The sequence below is a fragment of the Crocodylus porosus genome, unplaced genomic scaffold (assembly GCF_001723895.1).
Source record: "Crocodylus porosus isolate Cpor-Errol unplaced genomic scaffold, CroPor_comp1, whole genome shotgun sequence".
Lineage (NCBI taxonomy): Eukaryota > Metazoa > Chordata > Crocodylia > Crocodylidae > Crocodylus > Crocodylus porosus.
The window spans coordinates 7,983,016-7,993,050 of NW_017728932.1; the positions used below are offsets into that span (position 1 = coordinate 7,983,016).

The 10,035-nt window shown below is 42.9% G+C and overlaps 1 protein-coding gene across 2 annotated transcripts in view; it reads right to left on the bottom strand.

Annotated features, from left to right (window-relative positions):
- The window catches only part of LOC109317050 (S-adenosyl-L-methionine-dependent tRNA 4-demethylwyosine synthase-like), a 127,729-nt gene that overhangs the window by 32,853 nt on the left and 84,841 nt on the right, over nt 1-10,035 (bottom strand). The window contains exon 14 of one of the 2 annotated variants that reach the window (XM_019545492.1): nt 302-412. In XM_019545492.1, the coding sequence (XP_019401037.1) occupies nt 302-412 (111 nt within the window). Of the gene's footprint in view, nt 1-301; nt 413-10,035 lie in introns of those variants that run through there. The other variant, XM_019545493.1, reaches the window with a different exon arrangement.

Here is a 10,035-nt window from a genome sequence, read left to right on the forward strand (position 1 = left end):
GATTTTTAAAAGGAAGTTAGATGAGCACCTTGCCGGGGTCATCTGACCCCGGTGCTCTTTCCTGCCAAGGCAGGGGGTCGGACTAGATGATCTTCCTAGGTCCCTTCCGACTCTAGCTACTATGAAACTATGAAACTATGAAACCGAAAGCAAGAAATGGTTCCTAATGCAGAACCATGAGCTTTGGAGCAAGTCTAGCTGGCATCGATTTGCTCATGAAATGTTGAATTATTTCATATGGGAGAGGAGAGAGGAAAAAAAATACAGGCTATTCAGTAGAAAAGTACTATGTGCAACTCACCTTAACTTCAATGAAGTCTGGCTTGCCAAGGGACACCAATTCAGCATATGCTTTGAGTTCATCCACATTCCAAGCTTTGACCAGCGTCAGCCTGTACACTGTACGTTGTTGCTGAAAATGAGGAAATAACAATTCAGTGACAATTACTACGTACTCTCTAGCTAGGAGCTGATATTGCCTCCTTTCAAATGACCCAAAAAAAAAAATACCCTGGAGTGGTAGTTCAAGTACAGAGAAATTTCTTGTAAAAAACAACTTTACTCGTTCTTTCTGGACAGCCGCTAGGTCACTCCTTCTGCATGAGCCACTGTTAGTCTAGACTGACTGGCTCTAACTTTCCGCTCCAAATGAAGTGTGACTTTTTACTTTTTTTTTTTTAATGGTAGCATTTACTAACCAGACCCAGCAGGTGTCAAGAAAGTGTATACCCCCTCGGCATACAACTTTCACCATTAGTTACAGCATGGATGTTTTCACTTCATCCACGTGGATCATCTGGCCTCAACAACTATTAGAGAGGAAGAACTAGATTGATGAGCTATTGGTCTACTGCAGGCTGACGATTCTGACAGTGAATTCATGCTCAGTGCAGCTGTGGAAGAAGGTTCTCCTGTGATCAGTTATGCAGAACGTTTTATTGGAAACAAAAGGGACCATTAAAATTGCTACCAAAATATATTAGAAGCATCTTGTTCACAATATAGACCATAAACATTGTGCTGTAAAAACATTAAGAATAACGCTCATAATTAGAAGAGCACTATCCATCCATTGTTCGCATGCTACTCCTGCACACATCTAGCTGGATTTCTTCCTGGCACCATCTCATTCCAAAAGGCTATTCTCAATAAAAAGTGGACCAGTTTATCTGAACGCTCAGATTTCCCACTGCCCTAGTCAGTTTTTCTAGAATGCCCACAGTTAACTACAGGGATTCTCCCAACAATACACAGTATTGCCTCTCCTAAGAGTAGGTTTGTTCAAGTGGCTTCCTACTTTCTCACGGCAAGCTCGATCATGCAGCCACTAGCATCAAAGATCCCAAACTTTCTGTACAGAGGAAATCAGTTAAACGTGGAATAAAACAAAGCTTTTCCTTTTTTTAAAAACAACTCACTTCACCCCCACTTCATCATTCACCAAATTCCAAACAATCTGGAGGAATTAAATGTTATTTATAGAGCAATTTGGCAACAAAATTATGAGGGTTTTTTTTAATTAACTCATTTTACATCCTTGGCACACAGTAGATTGTAAAACATTACAGGAGTACTGGTTTTTTAGGGGGGAAAAATACTGCAACAAATCCATGGCAACCTAAGACTTCACACTTGTCATCAGGCTGTACACCAGGGCCAAAATTTCACTGCAACAGCAAGCACTGAAATCAGATTCTTCTGCTTGAAAAACATCAGCTCTTTTCCACCTGAGGCCAGAGACTCACTTCTAGGTCCCAGCCATAGACAGTTTACAGCACGAGTTCACTAGCCACTTGGATACCGTTTGGTATAGACCAGCGCTGCTCAACCTTTTGGCCTCAAAGGTTGGATGAGTGGCACAGGGCCAATACCCATCTCGGTGGGGTCAGCACCTGGATCAGATGCAACCTGAAACCCACCTCACGCAACCCAGATCCAGCCCCTTTCAAGCCATGTCTTACTGCCTAAATTATTTTTAAGTAAAGAAGATAACCACATCTAAAAATTGTGCACCTAACCTTAAAAAGTTGCTTGAACCCTTCAAAATCTTTGACAAAATACACCTCAGTGAGGACCCTGTATATACAGAGTCCATAAGTGTTTAATGGGGAAACGGCAGAGGCAGCTTGTAAAAAAGGAAAAGAAACTTAGGATGAATATTCCTCTTACAGGAATCCCTTAAGCAAATTAGATGACCAAGTTGCCAAATTCTAGATTAGTCATAATGCTAGAAACTCAAACATATATCTTTGTTAAATTATCTTAAATGCTAGGACATCAATTGTTTTTGGGGGTGATTTTTGTTTTGTTTTTTAAGTTGTATCACTTTTAAAAACACTGATCCATGCAATAAGTATTTCAGCACTTCAAAAAAGAAAAAAATGGTTTCTAAGCCCCAAATTTGATATTGCCGTACTTAAAATGCCTTGTCTCCACCTGACTTGTCTGTTAATATTCTTGATATAGTGGGGAACAGGAGAATGAAGGAGCTTGTGTTGTCACTGAACTGTCACAAGTAAAGTTCAATATGAGAGATAGCAACATGGTCATGAAATCAACAACTGATTACTAAAAAGAGGAATAATAATGGAAATGCAAAAGAATAATGCATCATTTACCAGAAATTAAAGGAAAGGAAAGCCAAAGAATTAAAAAAACAAAAACTTCAGTACAATCTAAAATGCCTGCATGGCTGGGGGGTTTTTGTAGCAGTTAGATAGCAATTAATCCAGAAATGGGTCCCCAAGATCTGAAAAGTAAATACGCAGCGCTTCAAAATAAATGTTAACTAATATCATGTCTCTTAATAATCCTTAATGGAAGTCTGTTGAGGCAAAGAACATTGAAAGGGCTGAGACACCTTAGACTGAAAAAATGGATTTCAAACACAGCCAGCAAACTGTGGATGAATTCAAAGTAAAAATTTTTTAAAGCATTTCACTATTTAATTCTAGAATGCCTTATAAAGAACTGGGCCCAAAACACTCCTGTGCTTTGCAGAAAAAAATGCAGTATGTTCATTACATATATATACACAAAGCAATGTCCCGTAGCTGAAAGGAAGTGCTGACAGCTCAGGAAATAAAATTTACAGCATAAAACCAAACATTTTCACATTACACTTGTATCCTAAGCTATCTTTTTGGAGTGCACTGTACATTGCCACCCTGTTTTCACCACTTTTAGAAAGAACCTTGTGAAATACCACTAAAATAGTCTCTTGAAGCCTATCAGGCTCATAACACCATCCAGTAGAAACTGGGTAAATGTTCACTTGTAGCAGAGAGACAGACAGGGAAAAAAAGCACTCTTAAATGATGATAAAGATTAAAGGAGACCTACATAGAGTTTTATGAAGAGAACTAAATACTGTTTTTTTTATAGTCGCCACATTTTTTAATTTCAGTTGGGAGAAAAACTGTGATGTCAATGCAGACTTTCTTCTATAATAATGAAGAACTGCACAGAATAGTGGTTTGGTTTCTTGCCATCTTAAATCTCAATTAGTACTTTCAAAAGTGCAAACTTAGTCCATCTTTATAAGTCTGAATTTTAACTTTAGGCACTTACTGAAAATGAAGTGGCTCCAAACATATTAACAGGTCTTTTTTAAAAAAGAAGTGAGCTAACTGATGGTTAATAAGGTGATGGATAATGCATACGGACTGCAGTTAACTGAACTATCACAAAAATATATTATCTAATCGTTCTTGGTTCAGAGAGAAGCAAGCAAAGAACACTAAACTATGGCCCAAAGGAACATGGAGAAAAGTTAACAAGCACCAAGAATTAATATTGCAACTGCAGTAACTTCGTTTCAAAGAGCAATATTCCTCACGTTTACTCTGAACGAAGAAGAGACTAATACCTCTCACCACTTAAAGAAAAAAATATTGTATTTTAAAAAACTTTCACTCAAAATGACTAAGGACCCAAAACTGCAATGAATAACAGGAGAGCAATCCTGACATACAATCACTAGCACTAACAACACATTATATTTGTATCAGGATACCATCTATACCAGGGTGGGCAATTATTTGGGCTGGAGGACCACTTAAGGAGTTTTGGTGAGCTGTTGCAGGCTCGGGGGCGGGGGAAAGGAGGGTGCTGACCCAGCCCAGCATGGGATAAGCAGGGGAAGAGGGAATTGATTGCATCCAGCCCCAGGCCATCGGCCCCACATCTACTGCTGAGGGCACCAGACTGAGTTGGCAAAGTCTCCACGGACAGTGGCCTGAGACACCTTCAAGCAGGGTGCACACTCAGCAGGGTGGATAGGATCAGGTCGCAGGTGGGTGAGGGAGCAGCCTCCAGGAACAAGACAAGTGGATGGGGTCTGGAGCACAGGGCGGTGACAGCGAGGAGCCAGGGCCCGGATCACAGCTGCAATCTGCTCCCTGCACATCCCAGCAACAGGCACGGATTTCACAGTCAGGGATGTGCAGGGAGCAGATCACGGCTCTGCCCTCAGCCCCAGGCCCCACTGACCTGTACCACTCCTGGATGCTGTTCCCTGCCCACCCGCAGCCCTACCCCGTCTGCCCGGCTGAGTGCACCCTGCTCACAGGGGTTCCAGGCTAGTCTCCAGGAAGACCACCCCCAACCCGGCTGCCTCCTTGCCCACCCTCTGCCACCGCAACAGCGGGCGTGGGGTGGACTGGCAGCAGGAGCCGGGCAGAGGAAGCTCCCACTGCTGGGAAGCTGAGTCCAGCCACTGCACCACCACACACCTAGGGGTGGTGGGACCAACTGGACTACCCCCCGCGCCTGGGCTGGATGGGGCCAAGAGACCTGCCACAAGCCAGATAAAATCTCTTCATAGTTTCATAGTTAGTAAGGTCAGAAGGGACCTGAGCAGATCATCAAGTCCAACCCCCTGCCATGGCAGGAAAGAGTACCGGGGTCAAACGACCCCAGCAAGGTGATTGTCAAGCCTTGTCTTAAAGACCCCCAGGGTAGGAGACAGCACCACTTCGCTTGGAAGTTGGTTGGAGGGCCATATTTTGCCCATCCCTGACCTATGAGGTCTCATGAGATGCTCCCTCCTCCCCACAACTCCCATAGCCAACACTGAAACAGAATATCAATTTAAACCTTAAGAGCTTACAAACTAAATTATAAGAGGGTGGGTCTACATGAGACACTTTACTATGCCATAGCACAATGGTGACGGTGCCACGGTGGTCAACAATGGCCTGGAGCCCAACAGAGTGAAAGCCCCTCTAGCTGTAGTAGAAGTGGTCCCCATGGGGCAGGCAGGTGATGGCAATGTGTGTCCCATCCCAGGCCCAATGCACTGGGGGAGTCCCAGGGCATGAAATCCCGCCACCACCTCCACGGGGTCATGCACACGGAGCACAGCGTGCTCCAGCATGTCCCGGAGGGCATGTCACACCTCCAAGACGGCCTCCCCAGTGGTGGCCTTGCCCACACCAAAGAGGTGGTCCATGTAGCAAAAGCTGGCAGGCATGGCCAGCTTCAGCAGGGCAATAGCAACCAGGTGTCCATGGGGAGAGGCTGCTGCATGGTGGTGTCCTGCCACTCCAGATGCAGGTGGAGCTGCTCGAGAAAGTCCAGGAAGGTGGCCCAGGTCATGCAAAATGCCTCCAGCCACTGCTCGTTTTCCCAGGTGGCCTGGACAATGTGCAGCCACCAGTCATGGCTGGCCCAGGGGACCCAAAGGCAGCAGAGCTGGAGGCCCAGGAAGGTGCAGATGGGCCTGGCACTGGTATGCAGAAACACATCGTTGGCAACCCTGCTGGGCTCTGGCCAGCAGGACAGGGTCCAGGCAGCAGCAGCCCTGGGATGGCGCAGTTCAGCCGGGCAGGCGGTCGTTGCACCTGCCCAGGAGCATTTACTCGCAAGTAGTTTACTCGCAAGTAAACTGGACCCACATCAAATGCACATGTAGACACACCCAAAGTGTATTTTAAAAAGTCAGTACTGTAAGTGTTACATGCCTTATTCATGGTAATCATAGTCACTGGTATAAAAGTTAGTTTTCAGCTAATCATAGTCACTGGTATAAAACAGACAGTTAAATATTAGAATAACCCAGGTGAGTAGCAAAAATAGGCATGGAGATGCATGCTTTATTTAAAAAATTAAAAAATAAAAGCTAATTCTAATTCCTCCAGGATTCAATGGCACATGGAAAAGCGCATTTTAACACTGTTATTGGAACTAGCCCAATCTGACAAAGTCTGTCTAAAACCACATGCTCTTCTTCTAAACAGGCTTCCTCCAAAACAGACAACACTAAATCAAGAAATGAAACACTACAGATATTGTTTCGAGGAAGATGACACAAACATGTCACTTCGTGAAAGAAAAAATAGATGACAATTAATAGCTGACTTGTTCCAGCACCACAACAAATGACTTCTGTCCAGGATGATTTTAGAAGAGCAGAGGGCAGCATACAATTCTGCACTGTGAAAATACCCATTCTTAACAATAAAAAGCAGCAGCATTCATGCAGACCATTTCTTAATCTGGTTTTAAACGTCAAAAGAGAACACAAAATCAGTAATGGCACCAGAAAGCACATTTTGCTCTCAAAGAGGCATACTTCTAGAAGGGAGGGGTAAAAACCCTAGCTCCCAACATCAGGAGGTTATAATCAGGATAGATTAGAAAACCAGCAATTCACATCTTAATGAAGAGCTGGGAGAGCAGACTGAGAGAAGAGCAGTCAAGTACACCAAAGCAATCCATTCAAAGCCAGAAAAGTCAGAACAATTTTAAAATCAATATTAAAAAGCAGAAAGAGTTCAGAAGAGGAGCTATGTGTTGCAGCATCTGTTCAAAATGAGGCATATTCTTGGTAAAATCCAAATGGGTACTCCCAGAAACAAAATCTATCCTCAACAAAGCAAAAGCGTTCATCAGCCATTCAGAACTATTTTCCTGATTGATGGCTTCAGATTGGGAAGTCTCACTTAAAAGAAGGACCCACTCCTCTCGAAACCAGAATAAGCAAGTTCTGCAGGATTTTGTTGTTTATCCTAAAAAAAAAATGCTTAGAAAAAAGCCCAGTGAAGTTTTGGTTCCAGCATCACTAAGAAAACTTCTCTAGATTGGTTTCATTTTAGTTTGAAAAGAATATATACGCCAAGTGGTTCCTTCCTCAACAGAGTGGTCTCTTTGCAGAATGCCAGCAGATATATTTCACGCCATTATACTAGTTTTTGACATGTCAATGGGGCTTTGATGCTAAACAGGCTCAGATCTATCTAGTTTATACTTCCTAGGCAATATAACATGAAAGATAGCTGTTTATACCCGAGTATTTGAGCCGTTTAACACTCTCATGATTATAAAAGCTAAATATAAAGGTTTAGACTTCTAAAATGCCCATGTCACTTTTGAAAACTGAGACTCAGGATCCCAAAATAATTTACATATCTTTAAAAATACCTATCTCTACATAGGTCAGGGGTGGGCAAAATGTGGCCCGTGGGCCAGATGCGGCCCACCAGGTCATTCTATCTGGCCCACGGGGCCCCTAAAAAATTTAGAAAATGAGTATTTATCTGCTCCTAGCTGCCTGTCATTTGGCCCTTGATGACTTGCCAAAACTCAGTAAGCGGCTCTCCACCCAAAATAAATGCCCGCCCCTGAGAAAGGCGTAGGGTCCCTGTAACAGGGAACCCCAACCCTGTTGACTACATACAGAAGAAGGGTTGGAGGGGAAAACTCTGGTACCTGGCAGGGACAGACGGCTGCAGCAGACAGCAGCAACACAGACTCAGACCTCAAGGTCTGAGGCTGCTAAGAAGGTCTGTAGGGCAAGAAAAGCCAAACAGTTTTTAGGCTGAGCAGGAATATCTGGGTCCATTTTCAGGTGCAGCAAACATGTGACCAAATCTCGGAGTTGGGGCTAGCAGTTCATACCTGCAGGTGGCAGGGGATGGAGCAGAAGACAGAGTGGGCTGACAGTGAAAAGAAGGTACCCCGGGAATGATCAAGGCAGCTTCTTATGATGGTAACAATGGTTATGGCCTTGAAGAGACTGCAGTTGCATTATAACAGAGGATCCTGGTTTCCTCCGTTAAAAAAAACAAAACAAAACAAAAATCACAAATTCTCCGATTTTTTTTTAAACACGATTCCGTGATTAAAATACCCCCAAAATCGGCATTTTTCCATGACTAAAATGTAACACCACTCTGTGTGTGTGTGTGCGCGCGCGCACGTGTGTGCCTGTGTGCATGTGCATGCACACGCATAGGTGGAATACAATGATTACCAGACAAGCTTTTCTGGAAGTCTTAAGTACTAGTTAGTCCATTTAATCAAGCTTAAAACAGCGTTTGATCAGGGACCCTGCCAAAAAACCACAAGCCTACTTGACAGATACCAGATGACAAACTATTCCCCAAGGTTCTTACAAACTTCTCTACCACGCAGAGGACCAAACATGCAAATATTAGTAGCACACTGAAATGTATGCTCTTTGTTCCCTTCTTTTACCAAATGAATCATATACTGATCAGCCCATACTTTTCCAGTAATTCCAAAATCCAAATACATTGATTAAAAGGTTTTGTAAAACACCAACAACGAGCCTTAATGGAAAGCAACAATTTCTTCTTAGATTATTGTTAACCTCTAATTATTTCCTCAAAAACATTTTACCTTCTTATTGGCAAGACCAGAAATTCAGGGAAATGATTTTTTATGGTTATAAAAATATATCAGTAAGTAGGTCAGGGGTCCAAAAGAGAGAGAGATAAAACCCCTTTTGTTCCAGGAGACTGGTAATCAGATTCACAACAGAAATAAGGTCAAGTGGCTGGATATATGATTGGCATTTACACGGCTATTCAAGACAGACGCACAATCTTACCATGATTGTCCAATGCAATTACAGTTTCACTCTTAAACTCTGCCAGAATTTTCCTCTTCCTATAACATTCACCTGAATCACAAAGCCAAATTATCCAAGCTTTATCCCTCAGACAAACCCTACCTGGGAGACAGTGTTCCCTTCATTATTTGTCGTTCCAGAACCTGTTAATACAGGTTTCACATGTCAACTTGACAAAGTACTCCTATCTTGCTTCAATAGCCAAGAGGGATTAGTTATTTTTATCATTTCTTTTTAATTCCCTCTTCCTCAATATTCATCTTTTTGTAGATCCAGTGTCATTATTCTTCATAAAACATCTCAGGTCTAATCTTGGACCACGAGGGATGGGTTTGTCCTAAGTATTCCTAAGCAGAGTGGCTGGACTAATGCACAAGTTCATTTATAGACAAGCAAAACAATTTCCCATTGAAAGGGGGGTTGGGGCCATGCTGTACATTATGCAAAGCAACATCAGAGCTTTAGGCTTCAGGCTGAGCATCTGCAGTCCTCTCCAACTTCAGTGAAACCTGCAGGAGATCCAAGAATGGGCCTGGATCCCGACTGCCTTGTGTGCATCTGTGCAGAGTACAAGCGCTAAGAAATCACTATCAAGTCCCCACACCTTAACACCAGTAATCGGTGTTACCAGGGGACCAGAAGCACGGCTGCCAGTGGCCACAGCCCTCAGGCACAAACCAGGCTTTTGCACATTTAGTCCTGACCTTCCCCAAACCACCAGATACGACGAGGCAACCACTTCACCTTTTTCACAAGGAGAAGCAAACTTGCACGAGGCAAAGTAAGAGAGATGCCTGCAGAGATTTCCGTTTCCCAAGCCTGTCATATTCATATGTTTTTTACTGTGAAAGGGCATGACCAGCCCTTTAGTCAGCCATGTGCCAATTTAATTTTCTCCTTTCTTAAAGTAGAAAATCTTTGGGGAAAATGAATTGAATGTATTCATGAGTCAGCAACTGAGCCAGACTGCTAAGTACTGAATACAACAACACGTATCAGATTTTTATTACTTAGCTGAAAGCAAGTTCTTTGGAACAGCTTCCCTGATAGGGATTGTTTATATTTAAAAAAAAAAAAAAAAAAAAGATATTTGTTCGCATGATACTAGGAATAATTCATGTTCTGCAAATAGTAGAATTAAAACAACAGGTAACAAAATT